This window comes from Poromitra crassiceps (genome assembly GCF_964638095.1).
Source record: "Poromitra crassiceps genome assembly, chromosome: 10".
NCBI lineage: Eukaryota > Metazoa > Chordata > Actinopteri > Beryciformes > Melamphaidae > Poromitra > Poromitra crassiceps.
In genome coordinates, this window is record NC_139631.1 from 20121825 (window position 1) to 20140196 (window position 18372).

An 18372-nucleotide genomic window follows, 5' to 3' on the forward strand; every position below is an offset into this window, starting at 1 on the left:
TTGACTGTTGTTATTTAGCCTTGTTCTCTTGCTCCGAGAGAGAGAGAGAGAGAGAGAGAGAGAGAGAGAGAGAGAGAGAGGAAAGGCAGAAAGAATTGGACAGGGGGGAAGTGTACGTGAGCGATTGAGAGAGGGAGAGCAAGAGTGTGCGAGCATTAGAGAGAGAGGGAGAGAGAGAGGGAGAGAGAGCGAGCGAGCGAGTGCTGCAGCAGCATCCCATAGCAGACAGGCTGAGGACCGCCGGTGTGTGTGTGTGTGTGTGTGACTGCACTGCTGAAGAGGAGGAGGCTGAGCAGTGAGCAGCTCTCAGACTGTGTCCAGAGGAAGGCACAGCAGTGGCAGCCTTAGTGTTGGCCCGCGTCAGGCAGGACTCCCAGCACTGTCGCCCCCCCACTGCAGACCCCCCCCCCCACCACCCGCCACCTTAGGATCCTGGCCACCGCCGTGCCGCCGCCGCCGACCACGACCAGACCCCCGCCGCCGGCAGCGCCATGGCACAAGCGGCCAAACACCTCCGCAAGAACAAGGATTTAGAAGCCCAATTAGAGCAGGACCGCAAAGACAAGGAGGAGGAGAAGGCCAAGAAGAGGAACCGCTCGCGGGATAAAAAGCGCAAGGTACCCCGGGACTGTTTGCAGGGGGGGAGCGGGGGGGGGGGGGGGGGGGGGGGGGTGTTAGGGTGGAGAGGGAGGGTGGGGGTGGGGGGGCAGGAAGGAGAGACGCCCCCCTTCTTTTCTCTTGTCATGCTAAGCTCTGGTCAGGGGTGCTGGGGGCACACATGGAAACCCCCGTGATGAGCGCGTTTCCACGTCTCCCTGGCACACATGTACTGTGCATATATACAGACATGCACTGTGCATATATACAGACATGCACTGTGCATATATACAGACATGTACTGTGCATATATACAGACATGTACTGTGCATATATACAGACATGTACTGTGCATATATACAGACATGCACTGTGCATATATACAGACATGCACTGTGCATATATACAGACATGCACTGTGCATATATACAGACATGTACTGTGCATATATACAGACATGTACTGTGCATATATACAGACATATACTGTGCATATATACAGACATGTACTGTGCATATATGCAGACATGCACTGTGCATATATACAGACATGCACTGTGCATATATACAGACATGTACTGTGCATATATACAGACATGTACTGTGCATATATACAGACATGCACTGTGCATATATACAGACATGTACTGTGCATATATACAGACATGGGGAAACGGTAGCACACACTGCATGTTTTCCTTACTTACTCCTCTCGACCGCTTCTACCTGCTTTATTGACTGTCCTGTCCTGGCTGCCCGATAAGGCAGTGTAGTACTCTGCCGTCTGTCTCTCCGTCTCTCCGTCCCTCTGTACATCTCTGTCTCCTTCCCTCTCTCACTCTCTCCTTCTGTCTCTCTCTGTCTGTCTCTCTCTGTCTCTTTGTCTTCACACTGCGGTATCAGTGAGCAACATTTCACTCTACACTAATCATCCAGGAGGACGGAGAGATTGCCTGCCTCCGCAGCGCTCCTCTCTCTCCTCTTCTCTGCTTTCCCTCTAAGAGGCATGATGGTAATGACTGCAGAGGAATACCTGCAGGCTTGTGTCGCCCGGAGGAGTCCCAGGCTGCTCTGGAGCGACCGGCGGGGGCTAAATCTCTGCTCCGTCAATCACTGACTGCAGGGACACCGACCTGCCGTAGAGTCCACTTTATTCCTCTAGTGACTCGTCTCATTTCAACTCCAGACTCATTATCAATGAAAATGAGTCACCGCCACTTTGTGTTTGTGTATCGGCAGCGAGTCAGTGGAGCGAGTGCGAGTCCAGGCGCCCTGTGAGCGAGCCTGCGCTGTGCCAGGCGCCCTGTGAGCGAGCCTGCGCTGTGCCAGGCTGGCTGTAAACTGATCGGATGCTGATGCAGTAGAGACAGTGTCATGGAGAGACACACAGTACCGCTGTTCATCACCTCCAAGGAGGGGAGGCAGGGCTGGGGGGCTGGGATGGGGTTTGATTGTTTTCGTTGTGCCTGCAGAATGTAGGGGTGGGGTAGGGGTGGGTATAGAAAAGTTGGAAGAAAGAAAAAGAAGTGTGAGGCCAGGTGGGGGGTGCCAAGAGGAGGATATGAGTCAGATATACCTGGGGCAGGTGGTGTCTCTGAGTTGGGCCTGGCTCATAGATAGCAACTTTGGCTCACCTCGCTGGAGAGCCAGAACCGGTCCTTTCATCAGAGACACACACTCTGTCTGCCATGGTGATACGAGCCAGTGACTCCCGAGGTGGTCACCATGCAAAATAGGGCTGGGTTAAAAAAAAAAAAAATCCTGATACGAATCGATCGAATTGAAGCAACTGATATCGATTCATAAATCCCAATATCGATCTTTTAATAGAATGCCTTTTCACGTGGATGCTTGGCGCAACGAGTCTCGTAAACATCTGTAAACATTCATATTTTTAATAATGCACCAGATTAGAGCATTCCTTGTACAATTTAGAACATTAGTCCTTTGAGAATCTCTTTCATATCCAAGCAAAATTGGTATTGTAACTGAAATATCGAATCATATCGAATCGGGAATCGAATCGGGGCTTTGTCTATCGGAATCGTATCGAATCGGGAAATCAGTGGCAATATGCAGCCCTAATATTCGTCACCTTTACCCCCTCTCAGAGACGCATCAACCGACCTTTTGTGCTCACTAAAAGGACGATAGTGTAAAGGTCAGTGCACATGATAGGCTGTGTGTAAGTGTTTTATGAGCGTGTCTGACAGGATGGGATCCAGGAAGGCACCGCCTGCAGCTCTTAACAGTATGGACGAGGCTTGGGGGAGGGATGGAGGTTCTGGCCCCGGTACTAATGCAGCCCAACTTTGATTGAAAGTGTTTGGTTTCAGAGGAGGCCCATATCACTTACATAACCATGCAGCTTAAGTCTCTCAAACGAGCTTCCTCACTTCCCTCCAGCTCCCCCCCTCCCCCCTCCCAGCCTCTCTCCTTTTTTAACACCAGCTTACAGCCATTCTTGGTTTCTGGAGCAGATGTCAACACTGGGGGAATTCTCTTTTCTGCTCTCTCTGTCTCTCTCTGTCCCATCCTCTCTTTCTCTTCCTAGTTTCCTTGTCTCTTAAAGGAGAATTCAGTTTTTTTACACCCTGGATCTTATTTCCAGCTTTACTCATGATGTTTAAGTCACCCTGACAACTTCGGGTTGATTAGCATCAGCAGAAACGATAATCAGTTTGAACTGCAACCTGAAAATGAGGAAAACGGGGCATCTGAAATTATTGTATTTATGTCTAGTCAAAAGCTTATTTTCCGACACACAGCGGCTCATTATGGTTATTATATGATAGAGAGAACATGCATTAGCGATGTAACGTACCTCCGTGCTGCCGACAGCCTGCTCTGTTTGCTGTCCGTCACATAGATAGCACCTCCACTTTATCTCCCACTGCTCTTTGTAATCCATATATGGTCCATAATCTTGAAATCAGATCATATCTATAGGCTAAGCTAGGCTGCTACACCATAGCTACACAACAAACTGAGTCAACCTTGACCTGCCCCGGATGTGCTTCTCTTCTTCTTCTGTGGTTTTTTCTTCTTTTTTCTGTTACCAAACGGAAGCAGTTCCCTTCTTCTTCTGAAGCACATCCGGGGCAGGTCAGAGTTGACTCAGTCTGTTGTGTAGCAGCCAGCCTAGCGTAGCCTATAGATATGATCTGATTTCAAGATTATGGACGATTCAGTTCAATTCAATTGTCGTTCGTATGGAATAAGGCCATACCATATATGGATTACAAAGAGCAGTGGGAGATAAAGTGGAGGTGCTATCTATGTGACGGACAGCAAACAGAGCAGGCTGTCGGCAGCACGGAGGTAAGTTACATCGCTAATTCATGTTCTCTCTATCATATAATAACCATAATGAGCCGCTGTGTGTCGGAAAATAAGCTTTTGACTAGACATAAATACAATCATTTCAGATGCCCCCTTTTCCTCGTTTTCAGGTTGCAGTTCAAACTGATTATCGTTTCTGCTGATGCTAATCAAACCGAAGTTGTCAGGGTGACTTAAACATCATAATTAAAGCTGGAAATAAGATCCAGGGTGTAAAAATGAATTCTCCTTTAATGCTGTGCTTTTTAATCTCTCTCACTTTTCAAGAACACAATACAATATCCAACAACAGCCACTTTGTTTTCTCTCTACAGCTCTGTAGTCGTACACAGTCTATAATTCACAGGTTGATTGATTGACAGATTTTGACATGCATGGTGGTTAACAAGCCCCTGTTAGACTTGGCTGTAGCCGGGTTTGCTTCTTTGTTTGCCACTCGATACCTGTTTAGTTTTTTTGTAGTTGCATCAGGCATCAGTTTTGTGTATCGACCTGCTCCTCGGGGGTGTCCCTATCTTCACAGTGCAGCCAAGGTCACCACTTTCTCTGTGATAGACCCACCTCTTTTATTTACCCTACACAGTTCACTCACACACACATGCACACACACGCACGCACTAATGAAACAAATATCACAACAACAGCTACTGGTGCATCATTTTGCAAACCAGGGCCTTGTTACAGGTGTTGCCTGTTTCCAGGGGCACTATTTCCGGCACGGCAGCAAGTGGTTTTCTTTGGCTGCTAGCTCAGTGAGTTTTGGTCGTACAGTGATGAGACCAATACCGTTGGAATCTGTGGATTCTCTGCTTCCATCTATCTTCCATCTTGTTGGACTCTTACTGGTGCAAACAAACAGAAAAGATACAATCATTGCCACGACCACTGTGGCGGTACTTTTGCGGCGGTGGTGCCCTTGGAAACATGTAACATCTCTATATAAGTTTCAGTTTCCTTCACCACTGAAGGAAATTGAATGGTTTATCCAGCACAATAAATCAGTCACAAATCGAGTCACCTCACTCATATTACTCATAGAACCAGGGTTACATTCATAAACTACAGTTTGGTATTATGCGGAATCACTAGTATATTTATTTAATTATCTTTACCTGTCTTGTACAACTGATTGTTCCAACATATTGGGTTAGTTATTGAGGTTCTGGTTTTACTGTCTGAAGCTTTACCTGTAGCTTTTATGCATGTGTTTTTTTAATCTCTTCAATCAACTGTTTGCAGCCGACGTTACGTCGAGTATGTGGTGTTTTACATGATTATTTACATCCCTATGGGTATATGAATATGTGCTCCATAATGAATATCCACTGTGATAAAAGCTAAACAATTAGTCGTCAAAGGGTGAAAGTGCCATTTTAATTGGCCTCATGGTGTAGTGGTACATTACAGCACAGGTCAATTGCTGAGCAGTGGATAATGTTGTCCTCATATTACTTTTATTGATGAGTTCGCTCCTCTTGAAAAATGAGCATTGTCAGGATGTGAACAAAGCCCCATTGTCCCAGTCAGCACCTATTTTCACCTTATTCTTATGTGGGTTTGTGTCCACATTATAAAGCTCCTTTGAGTTGAATTGGCGTCAATAGCCTGAAGTATGAAATAGTGCTTTTTGTCGTGCTCATCATTGGTCTCACATGCTCATGAGTCATGAGAAACCACCATTTTATTTATTTCTTAGTTGCTTCTTTCAAGTGTCAGATTATTCCCAAGGTCATGGCAACGAGTAGCCTACCTAATCGACCTTATTGAAGATACTTTTAACATTCAGGGCCGTAACAATGATTTCATTTAATTTGCTGTCTTGTTACTGTTGTTTCCCTCTTGTACTCCTCACATATCGGCTGCTTTCTCTTTGGTAGTATGGGAATTAAAGGTGATCTTATCTGACTGTTGCACTTCTTTTAACTGCTCTGCATAAGAGCATCTTTGTGACCACAAAACAATACTGAATAATAGAATCAAGATCCCCATCTTCCTTTTTATGGAACAATGTCATGTTTTGTGCAAAGCTGCTTTTTTGTTTTTGTTTTCCGATTTCCTCCGATTTCCTCCCCAATTGTACTTGGCCAAACCACCCCATCCCCACCTACCCCCAGGACAGCACCCCAGCCTCCCTCTATCCACCCTGTGAGCTTCATGGTCGGCCTCAGAGACCCAGGACAGCCCCCTCATCCCACTATGTGGGAGCACCCCACATAGTGCGTACCCACTATTAAGCACCCCTCCCCAGGCTACACACAGACCCCCGCCCCGCCAGGACCTTGTGCCCCTGGTATTCCAATCTAAACGTTGTGTTCCTGGTCCTGGTACTACTACCATCCTCCAGGGACCTACGTTACCCACTGGCCAGACCTTGCTGGCCCACACTTAAGCACCGCTCCCGGGGTACAGACCCCGGGATCCCAGGAATTATAAGCATATCAAACGTTAGCTTGCATGCTTGCTAATGTGGACTTTGCTATCTAGCTATTGCTAACATCAGTGTTTGGCCGCTGCTCGCCTGCCTCACTCGCACTAACGGCTTTTATTTTTGAAGGAGTAGGTCTAGAAATGTATCCGGTCTGAGAATGTACACCTCGGGTCTAGAAGCGTACACTTCCGGTCTGAGAATGTACAGGGTGGGCACAGTTAGATGTATCTCAAGCCAGTCCATAGGTCATCCTTTAGTGGGGGGCTAAAATAAGACAGCTCCCCCTAGAGGAAGCAACCCATTCCCAGTGGAAAACCAAGCAAGAGAAAAAGGAGCCTACCAGTTGGCTCCAGTAATGTAGTTCCCCAAGGAAAGGTTTAACTTTTGGCCCAAATCGACTGGATACGGTAGTCATGAATCTGAATGCCATTCTGACTGTATTATGGTTTCAGAAGGACAAAATAAATCATATATAGGGCCCATTAAGATGAGTATGTATGTGGATGCATTGTGGCAAAACTTCACCAGCTCCACCAGCAGCAGGGTGCTGGCTTCTGCCATGCAGCTCGATCGCTGTAATTATTTAATACAACTCCATACTCTGATTATGTTCCTTGGTTTGTGTTTAGTACGTGTAGTTCTACATTTCTGGCTCTCTCTTTTCAATGTGTGTGTATTGCATCCAACGGCCCGTCGGCCCCCTAGCGGCACAGAGTCAACATTGCAGTATGATGGACAGACAGACGGACAGACAGACCAAGACCGATGCATAATGTAGTCCCCCCTCACCCCAAGGAACTAAATAGGTCTTGTGGGTTGGTAGGAAAAGCCTGAGCATTTAGAGATCAGTTTGCTCTCCGTACCAATAGTTTTACTGCGATGTGATCATTATTTGGTAAGCCCTGAGGGCTTTACACAGAAACCAATAGTGTCATTCAGGATGTCTGTTGAGCACGTGTACAATTATGGATTTGTCTCTTGTTATTTTCTGTTTGCTCATTTGGTTGGAGCATGTGTTAGTTTTGCGTTTCAGTGAATGCTGTGTCTGTGAGCAATGTAAACATGGGAATCTGTGTGCAAATCTCTTTACAATTTCTGAAAGGTTAAATATTTACCCAAAGTGGTATTCAGTTATATGTTTATTTCCTTCTGATTTTCCCCCCATTTTCTCCACAATTGTACTTGGCCAATTTTCCCCCCTGGTGCCCCGGTCGCTGCTCCACCCTCTGCCGATCTGGGTAGAGCCGTAGACTAGCATCATGCTTCCTCCGACACATGCGCACTTGCCAGCCGCTTCTTTTCACCTGACAGTGGGGAGCTTCACCGGCAGGACGTAGCACGTGGGAGGACCACACTATTCCCACCAGTTCCCTTCCGCCCCGAACAGAGGAGGTGCTAGTGCAGCGACCAGGACACATACCCTCAATCCGGCTTCCCACCCACAGACACAGCCAATAATGCCTGTATTGACTCCCGACCAAGCCGGAGGTAATGTAACACAGGGGTGTGAACCTGCAACCCTCGTGTTGGTAGGCAGGGAATCTACCGCTACACTACCCGGACGTATGTATGTTATTGTTGGGATTTTAGACAAGCAAGCTTTGAGAATATGAAGGAACCCCTCCAAAATCTACAAACAAAAAGTCTAATCCAAGACATCATCTATCATCTAAATCCGGAGCTACTCCTCTGTCAACATGTAACACTGTGGCCTGCTCTGATACTGCCTAATCCAGAGACGTGACTACTCCCCAATTTTGTTTGATTTTATTTTTTGTACCCAGCTTCTGTCTAGACAAGCCTATGTGTCTGTGGCTTGCCAGGCAGTGCATTGCAGAGACGAGAGAGAGCCATGGTGGCTGAAGACATGGCTATTAGTGGCCCTGGTACTCAGAGCCGTCAATGAGAACACATTTGGCTACTTTGTTGTTTTTGTGAATTGTCTGGCTGCAATGTGTAACAAAGCCCTCCAGACACCTCCAGTCCAAGGTAAGATAGCCAATGTTCAAAAACATCAGCTGGCATAGAATCTCAAATGGGTAAGAAATGGACATGGAGCAGGGCTGTGGAACTAATATGGCTGCCACTGAAAACTGCAATGGCCAGATGAGAATTTACAGCAGTGGAAGACAAGTGCTATCTCGGTCTTGATACAGAGCGGAGGAGGGGATTGGATCAGCATTCCGGCTGCGGCCCGCTCTCCGTCCCTCTCCGTCTGTCTGCTTTTCCCTCTGTCCTCCACAGTCAATTACTCTCTCAGCCCAAGCGGGGAGCAGAGCCTTCCCTGAGTTCCTGTGTTATTGGTACTGTGTTGTTGCATGATGTGTGTATGAGCATGTTGCCTGTATGTGTGTGTGCAGGTTTGGTGCAGTGGATTGGAGGTGCTGCGGCAGTGACTAAGCCCATTAGAGCCAACCTTAGCCGCCTGCTGCTCGTACTGCCTGCCTGCCTGGCCTGTTTACTTACCTGCACCCTCATTGGTTGATGAGGTGGAAGCGATCAATTTCAAATTATCCATGCTTCAGGGACATTGGCAGACTAGTGATCCATTTCATTATTGGCTCCTGCTACAAGAAAATATTCCGTTCCGTCACAAAGCTCGGGACAGGTCTCTCTCTCTCTTTCTTTCTCTCTCCCTCTCTCACTCACCTTTGGTTTGATGACATTTTAGCACAGAGAGGACATTTTGGCCGACCCTCACGTCCTTGTCTAGGGTTAGGTCTTGGGTGTAACTGTGCGCGGGGGGGCATGGTGCGGCGCAGGTGACCCTGTGGAACCCCTCAGACAGATGACTCAGCAGGGCCAGCCGAGGCACTCACTCATGTTGATGGGCCTGGGAATGCTTCTCAGTCAGTCCACCTCCTGGAGCTAAGCGCTGCTGGTGCAGGGTGACTGCCTGGGAGCTACTCTCCTGCTGGGGCAGGGTGGCTGCCTGGGAGCTACTCTCCTGATGGGGCAGGGTGGCTGCCTGGGAGCTACTCTCCTGATGGGGCAGGGTGGCTGCCTGGGAGCTGTTCTCCTCCTGGGGCAGGGTGCTTGCCTGGGAGCTGCTCTCCTGATGGGGCAGGGTGGCTGCCTGGGAGCTGTTCTCCTCCTGGGGCAGGGTGCTTGCCTGGGAGCTGCTCTCCTGATGGGGCAGGGTGGCTGCCTGGGAGCTGCTCTCCTCCTGGGGCAGGGTGGCTGCCTGGGAGCTACTCTCCTGCTGGGGCAGGGTGGCTGCCTGGGAGCTACTCTCCTGCTGGGGCAGGGTGCTTGCCTGGGAGCTGCTCTCCTCCTGGGGCAGGGTGGCTGCCTGGGAGCTACTCTCCTGCTGGGGCAGGGTGGCTGCCTGGGAGCTACTCTCCTGCTGGGGCAGGGTGGCTGCCTGGGAGCTGCTCTCCTCCTGGGGCAGGGTGGCTGCCTGGGAGCTGCTCTCCTGCTGGGGCAGGGTGGCTGCCTGGGAGCTACTCTCCTGCTGGGGCAGGGTGGCTGCCTGGGAGCTACTCTCCTGCTGGGGCAGGGTGGCTGCCTGGGAGCTACTCTCCTGCTGGGGCAGGGTGGCTGCCTGGGAGCTGCTCTCCTGCTGGGGCAGGGTGGCTGCCTGGGAGCTGCTCTCCTCTTGGGGCAGTGTGGCTGCCTGGGAGCTGCAGCCTGCTCTCCTTGAATTAAAGCAGGAATGGAAGGCGCACGTGAGGCCGGTAGACCCGCCCCCACCCCCAACCAATCACCCACCTCCTCACCCCAGCCCAATGCCCCATCCCTCCCGCCTCCTCCTCCTCCGCTTTGATTTATGAGCTATGTAGGGACTGAGTGATTTTCAGATACCCCACCACTCCCATTCAAGTTATTTTGAAAAACCCCTGACACATACAGCCGATAATAGACTCCCCTATTCTTAAAACACTCTGTTCCTTGTTACGATTTAGAGCAAAAGAACCACACCCAGCAGGCGCTCCCTCTCTGCAGGAGGTCTAGGCTTCCCCAGGAGACCAATCTACTCTAAGGCTGAGGACCTTCCACATTGTTTATCAGGGAGATGGTTAGGCATGTTTTCAGCTTGATCGTTGCTGCATTGCTTTACTGATTTCCTCTTTCCCCTTAAGGCTGTAGCCATATCCTACAAGCATCAGTACCTGCTGAATTTGTGTTCATATAATCTGTGTAATAAAAGAAATTGATGGATGCATGATTTTCCTAATCCTCATAAGCCCCAGAGACTCAAACCATTCATTGATGTGCTTTGCGGCTAATGATTGTAAATGAAGCTGAATTGACACGTAGGACTGCGGCGCCGCTTGCAGCGAAGCGTTTGTCTCGAACACAGGTTTGTGTAAATCTCCAAACAAGCGCAGCATAGCATCTGTCTGTGCTCGGCTTCCACTGCACAGTCAAATCTACAGTATATATTTACACCACTGGTTTGGTTTCCCTCTGGTGAGACAGCAGGTGAAATGATGTGTCATAGAGAGGGGCTTTCTTAGATTCTCCCTACCTCCCTCCATCCTCCCTCCCTCCCTTCATTTTCCTCTATCTCCCTCCTTGGCCCATTGTGCTAATAATCACTCCTCCCAATTGTTATTCTGATAGTGCAGCTGTTACGTAACTCCCAGAAACCAGAATTGAGAGATCAGGGTTATTGAAATGGATCCTCATCATCAAAGAAAGATAGCGAGGGAGAGAGTGACTCAGAGAGAGAGAGAGAGAGAGAGAGAGAGAGAGAGAGAGAGAGAGAGAGAGAGAGAGAGAGAGAGAGAGAGAGAGAGAGAGAGAGAGAGAACGAGGCAATATCTTCTTAGCGGAATCTGATCAGTCGTTGCTGGACAGCTCGTTGTAAGAAAAGGTGTCTGTTAGCCAATGTGAGCTGTGCCTAAGCTCCTTCTGGCTGGGATAGGGCCTAGTGGAGTGTGATCTCCAGCTGCTGGCTCTTCATAGCCTCACCACTGATATGAACGGTAGCCAGAGCCTCTGCAGTGTGCAGCCTCCCAACCACTGTATCGATCCAACAGGCTCTGCTCTGTAGAGAGAGAGGTGTTACCTGTCCTGTGTGTTCTACGTCGTTTGGGCATACAGTATACATGTAACTTGTAGGTGTTTGGTATATATATAATGGTTTTGAATAATGGTTTTCTCTGATTTTTTCATTTTTCTTTCCCTGTCTGTCCCCCCACCACCTGTCATCCCTTATTCATTCATGCTACATCGCACAAAATGAGATTGAGAATGAATGAGTTTGAGCGATGACTGGGTATTGTGTCCCACTCCGTTTGCAGAAGCCTTTGCTCTGTTTATCCTAGCTGGCAAAATACAGAGTGGGCATTCCACTCCAGTGCACCTTAGAAACTTAAGATTAGCAGAGCATGTCTGCAGCCAGAGTGTGTGTGTGTGTGTGTGTGTGTGTGTGTGTGTGTGTGTGTGTGTGTGTGTGTGTGTGTGTGTGTGTGTGTGTGTGTGTGAGCAAGAGCGAGAGAGTGTGTTTGCTGTAGACGTTCGTAGCCTGGGGTTAGAGCCATTCAAGGGGGATGGAGAGTGAGAACATAAAGGAGTGAGACAGTAGAGGAGCGCGGGTGACCCCGGGGTGACTCTGCACCCTATTCACTGTAATGGATGACAGGGGTCTCATTTACTTGATTTGATTATGATGATTCCTTTGCTCTGTCTACCATCGGGAAAAGAATAACATTTCAAACACACTCATTCAAAATTCAAACCCTGGCAGTAGCTCATATTCCTGTCTGTAATTCTCAGTTCCGGTTCTCTGAGTGGGGGCAGTATAGGCGACTGTCAGCCTTTTCAAAGATTTATGTTAGCTAGTTTGGGTTAATGTGCTCAGGATGTCTCCCTGTGATTGGCCAGGAGAAGATTGAGTCTAGAGCTGCAACGATAAATCAATTAGTCGATTGACAGAAAATGAATCATCGACTATTCTTTTGGCTAATTTTAAAGGGGGGTGCGGGTGGAATTATCTGGTTCCAGTTTCTTAAATATGAATATGTTCTGGGTTCTTTAGTCTTCTATGACAGTAAACTGAGTATCTTTGGGTTGTGGACTGTTGGTCAGGACAAAAGAAGACATTTGAGGATGTCGTCTTGGGCTTTGGGGAAAAAGCAAAAAAATCTATATTTTTCATCGTTTTGTGACATGTTATAGACCAAACGACTAATTGATTAGTCTAGAAAAAGAATCGACGAATAATCGTTGGTTGCAGCAGCCCTAATTGAGTCCATGATTAGAATCTGAATTTCCTGACTGAATTAACCCTGTATGGTCCAAAGTGGGGCGTAGAAATGCGTGTGTTAGAGCAGCATAGTGCCGCCTTTAACTCAGTGCAAGCAAATTAAGGATTTAGATTTGGGGGCATCATGACTGCAACGCTTGTCATTATTAGGGGTGACAGATGATGACACTGTGCCCTAGGTGGTCTCTATCTGATGACAAACCTTACTTATTTTGTGAGTCATTGAATCCTCGTGTGAACTGTCATCACAGTTTTGTTGGTGTCATGGACTTGTTATTAGAAGCTTAGCCATTTGTAAAGCCCTTCATCTGAAGCCCCGGGGGAGAGGTGGTGTCAACCTGACGGATCCTCCTCAGCACTCATCCCATCATGTACGCAGACTGATGCTCTGCTCTCCAGAGGGATGGCCAGTAAAGCTGTCATGCTACAGCATACATCACACCTTCATTCATTTAGACATTCCTATATTGAACATTTTCATCAGTATATCATTGTCAAATTAAGGATTATATCTTGGTACCGTACGGTGAGTTGGTTGGTAGCCTGTATCTTATGCGAGGCTTCAATCACTCACTGGTGACCATTTTGTCATTCAGTCGGTTAATCTAACAATCATTTTCATAGTTCCGTTCGTCATATCAAAAGAAACATGATCCAAGGCAAGCAGCTCCAAATTCAAAGCTTTATTGAGTTCTCATGGCTTTGAGGAGCAGAGGGACGATGCTGCTAACTAAGATTGTTTCTATAGGAAGAAAGGAAGAAAAAAAAGCGTCATATCCATCCTCACAGTTTCATGAAAACGTTTTATGAGAGCTGTCTTATCATTTCCGCTAGTAGTTCACTACTTGGCTAGTTCACTAGCCAAGTAGCATCTATCTCCAACAGTGTCTGGTGCAGATGAGGCTCCAAGATGCATTCATTATGCTTTACATCATTTGTTTTAGATTTCCCAGACTTTGTTTTGGAACTCGCAGTCTAAATTCTTCTGAATGTCTCCTGGTCCTGGGTTAAGTTTTTTTCCGCCATCGTTAATGGAAATGTCTTCTTAGCCCTTTGCTAATTGCATCAGTTAATAAAATGTATCTTTCATACAGTCTAAAATTTAAAAATAGTGCAACACGTTAAGGATAAAAATCCACATTGACTAATTGCTGCAGGTGTAATCCCATAAACCCCTTTGCTTCCTTTTGCAAAGAAGTCAAAAGTTTTATGGTTTCAATCATTGCACTTGATTTTCCATCAGCCTTTTACTTGTTCCATGACCTGCCACTGCGAGAAACTCTGGAAGTGTTAATGTACCTCCATTTGTACTGGAGGAACAGCGCCCTCTTCCTCTTTTGTGGCGTAAATCAACTCCTGCATGGCACCCAATCTAAAATGCGGTATAAAGAGGCGATTATTTAGTTTAATTTGTTTTCAGTAATAATACTCATGTCTCAAAATCCATGTGGTAATGATTTATTGACTTCAAATTTCAACACATAGCCCCTGTACTGTAAAATGCTCTCTCACAGGACATGCACACACATACACATGCAGGCCAGTACAGAGAGTACAGGAGAACAGGCAGGTTTGGGTGTAGATCTTAGCCGTATTGTAAAAGGTCACATGCTGCCACAGGCATGAGATATGAGTCGTCTCCGGTTTTGACGCGTACCAATCTTACCAATGATGGTTGAATTAGACCAATTAATCACAATAAAACATAACATTTATTTTCAGAACACATCAATTATTGTTTGTTTGCATCCTGTGTGTGTGTGTGTGTGTGTGTGTGTGTGTGTGTGTGTGTGTGTGCGTGTGCGTGTGCGTGTGCGTGTGCGTGTGCGTGTGCGTGTGCGTGTGCGTGTGCGTGTGTGTGTGTGGAGGGTGTATGGGGCATTGCATTTGTTGAACAGAGGCACGTGGGCTGTCTTGTGGTGCAGGATTTACTAGCCAGCAGGGGGGACCGTGGTGTCACCCTGTCTCTAATTGGCTGACCCCAGAGATTTCTCTGGTCTTGAGCAGATGCGGCGCCAGGTGCCCACCCCCTTCCTCCCTCCCTCCCAGAGCACATTCCTCCATCGCTCTCTTCATCAATCCTGCTGCTTCGATATGGACTACAACTCCACCCCTCTCCCTCCCCCCTCTCTCTTCCTCTCTCTCTCTCTCTACCTCTCTCCCTCCCCCTCTCTCTCCCTCCCCTCTCTCTCCCTCCCCTCTCTCTCCCTCTCCCTCTCTCTCCCTCCCCTCTCTCTCCCTCCCCCTCTCTCTCCCTCCCATCTCTCTCCCTCTCTCTCACTCCCTCTCCCCCTCTCTCCCTCTCTCTCGCTCTGCAGCAGCTACTTGCAGCACATTGCAACACTGCAAGATCTCTCCGTCGATCCTTTACAGTTGTACACCTCCCTCTCCTCCCTCAGCCTCCCGGTTTGCACTAAACACTATATGGATTCACATTTAGAGAGTGAGGGCGAGAGAGATTAAGTGAGCAAAAGAGAGAGAGAGAGAGAGAGAGAGAGAGAGAGAGGCAGGAGGGGGGGGGGGGGTGGAGCATCACTCATTCTGACTGTTACGGCAGCCTATAATGTTTTCTGTAGGCAGGAAAGAAAGGAAAATGGGAGTGCTGTGTAGGTTGATGAGGAAAAAATCAACTTCCTACCTCACGCGTTTATAAAGCCTTTGATGTAGTAAATGGACATTTGTTGCGATGTTTTGGCTACATTTCCCCCCTGGTATTAAATCAATGCGGATAGCAAGCCAATGTTTAAGAGGGGATGGTCCTCAGAGACTGTAGAAGCATATCGGCTCAGGATGACGGAGAATCTGCATATATGCGTCAGCTGTACAAGGTCAACCACACCTCACACACCGTCACATGTAAGCACACATGTAGGTAGACTTGGCACACGCACCGCACACACACTCTCTGCCAGCCCTTAGTCAGCACAGTGTCGCCTGCCGTCGGATGTCGCCACCTAGTGTTAACACAGAGGACTCTCGAATCGCTGACATCATCTCATTTACTCTCTCCATATGTCCTCGTGCTTCTCTTTTCTTCTTCACTCAAACACTTCTGTACGCGTCCATAATCACTCCTCTTAATTTATCTGTAAAGTTGCGTCTATCCTCTGCCGTGAGGCTCCTAATATATCACAAAGTGCTAAAAATAGAAACACTTTGGGAAGCTTTGAGTCATTATCCAACCCCAAAGGATCAACTGTAAAGGAGAGAAAAGTTCAACTTAATTAGAAGAGAGCAGTGCAACACTTTGATCTCCCTGCCCTTGTCCCGGGGCAGAGTGACACTGTGTGTGTGTGTGTGTGTGTGTGTGTGTGTGTGTGTGTGTGTGTGTGTGTGTGTGTGTGTGTGTGTGTGTGTGTGTGTGTGTGTGTGTGTGTGTGTGTGTGTGTGTGTGTGTGTGTGTGTGTGTGTGTGTGTGTGTGTGTGTGCGCGCTGTGGATGTTTACGTCACTAACCTGCCCCTGCTAAGAACCAACAGCTGGCTCAGTGACTGGCCCTAATTAGCTCCTGTCAGAAACACAGAAACACTGTCCGTTAAATGTACCCGACATTCTTACAGTATATTCTCGAATCTCTACATGCACACGCGCACACGCGCACACACACACACACACACACACACACACACACACACACACACACACACACACACACACACACACACACACATCCATATTTCACTTCCTCTACCTCCTGTCTCGTTATTTTTGTCAGTCTCTTCCATCCCTGTTTTGTTTGGGGAGATGGAGAAACTGACAGATTCAGAAAGATTATCCGGCTTGTCTTTTAGGTGGATTATTCATCCTTATTGCTAGCTGGAGCAGAGGGCAGATGATAATCTGCGCTGCATTCACCATGTCGTTATCTCTCTCTGTATCCTTCCTGCATCTTTCCTGCTCCTCTAGCCTCCTCATGACATGTTCCCACCCTTTCCTTTCTCTCTGACTCTATAAATGCAGGAGAATCTATCCATCTTAAGGCTGTGCAGGACAGTTAGTGTGCAGGAGAATCTAGCCCATCTCAAGGCTGTGCAGGACAGTTAGTGTGCAGGTAGTCTCGCTGGGCAGCCTCCTCTCCCTTCCGTCCGAGGAGTCTGGCGCCGCAGGTCTCCATAGTGGGATTGCGATGGGCGGCGTTTAGCGGCAGTGCCCTTGGAAAATAGTTTCCAACAATCCAATTTGCCGTTTTCAGCGTGTAGCAACGAGCTAGGTTTCTGCCGTTAGCTTGCTAGCTAGTTCGCGTTGTTGTTTTCACTGAGGCGGCAGGGCACTATTTACAGCGACACACAGGGAGGAGCGAGCGGAAGCCGCTCTGATTGACATGGTCAGAGCCAATGACAGAGTTTGTATTAAGCTGGGAGCGGACATCCGGCCGAAACAGTCGCTCCAATGGGAGAGCAGCTGTAGAGCAGGGGAGGGCTCATCCGTTAAACCGTTTTATCCTGTCTTTTTTAGTTCTTGAATTGGTTATTTATTTATGGTATAGCTGGTCTTTTATTTTTATTGATTGATATGTTTAGTTCTAGTTTTTATTTTTTTATTTTGGTAAATTATAAACTGAGTTAGTAATTTATCTTTTAATGGAGTTGTATTAGTTTTAAATTATGTTCCCACTTGCACTTCTTTGTTACACGTATTTACGTTGTCTGTCTTGTCTCCATGGGGACCACAATGGAAATAAGCCTTCGGGCTTTATTGTGTTTTTATCCTCGGTGATATGTTGTCTTATGTCCTGTTTTTATCACCAAATAAAGTCAATCAATCAATCAATCCCAGTTGCCTGTTTCCGCGGCACCAGACTCCTCGGACGGAAGGGAGAGGAGGCTGGCCAGCGAGACTAGTGTGCAGGAGAATCTAGCCCAGCTTAAGGCTGTGCAGGACAGTTAGTGTGCAGGAGAATCTAGCCCATCTTAAGGCTCTGCAGGACAGTTAGTGTGCAGGAGAATCTAGCCCATCTTAAGGCTGTGCAGGACAGTTAGTGTGCAGGAGAATCTAGCCCATCTTAAGGCTGTGCAGGACAGTTAGTGTGCAGAAGAATCTAGCCCATCTTAAGGCTGTGCAGGACAGTTAGTGTGCAGGAGAATCTAGCCCATCTTAAGGCTGTGCAGGACAGTTAGTGTGCAGGAGAATCTAGCCCATCTTAAGGCTGTGCAGGACAGTTAGTGTGCTGCTAATGGAGAAAGTGTTTGTCAGAGCGCTGTGACTTTGGCCCCGACACCCCCTGAGGCACAGACCCTTAATTGCCTGCGCACTGGTGGAATGCTTCAGCATTTGGAGCGTGTGTGTGTGTGTGTGTGTGTGTGTGTGTGTGTGTGTGTGTGTGTGTGTGTGTGTGTGTGTGTGTGTGTGTGTGTGTGTGTGTGTGTGTGTGTGTGTGTGTGTGTGTGTGCTGTGGCTTGCATGTGCTTCCTGTTTGTGTGACCATACTGCGGCCTCTGGGTCATAAACTGCGACCAAAATAGCTCCTGGATCAATAACGGGCCTATGTCTCTTCCAGCCTTCAATTCAAAAGAAATGTGTAACAGATAGATGTATGATGCTGTGGTTTCCCAGGCGTCTAAAATGGTGGGAAGAAAATCTATAGAACGCTGCTCAGTCATATGATAGTCAGATGAACCTGCTGTGCCTCCTCCACCAAGCGTGAGAAAAGAAAAGGTCTAATAGGTGCTCACGTCAAAGCATGAAGACCATTTCTGGAATGGGAACGTGTCTTCTGAGCACATTCCATATGCGTTCACTCACTTATCACTCGGTGTATTTGTGTATTAAATAGAGGAGAACTGCTAACTAGCA

At 47.8% G+C, this 18372-nt stretch overlaps 1 protein-coding gene across 1 annotated transcript in view; it reads left to right on the forward strand.

Annotated features, from left to right (window-relative positions):
* Positions 1-491: 491 nt before the first annotated feature.
* The window catches only part of ank1a (ankyrin 1, erythrocytic a), a gene marked incomplete at its 5' end in the record, with an annotated part of 132459 nt that continues 114578 nt past the window's right edge, over positions 492-18372 (forward strand). The window contains 1 exon segment of the mRNA XM_083645322.1: positions 492-617. Within this exon segment, the coding sequence (XP_083501448.1) occupies positions 492-617 (126 nt within the window).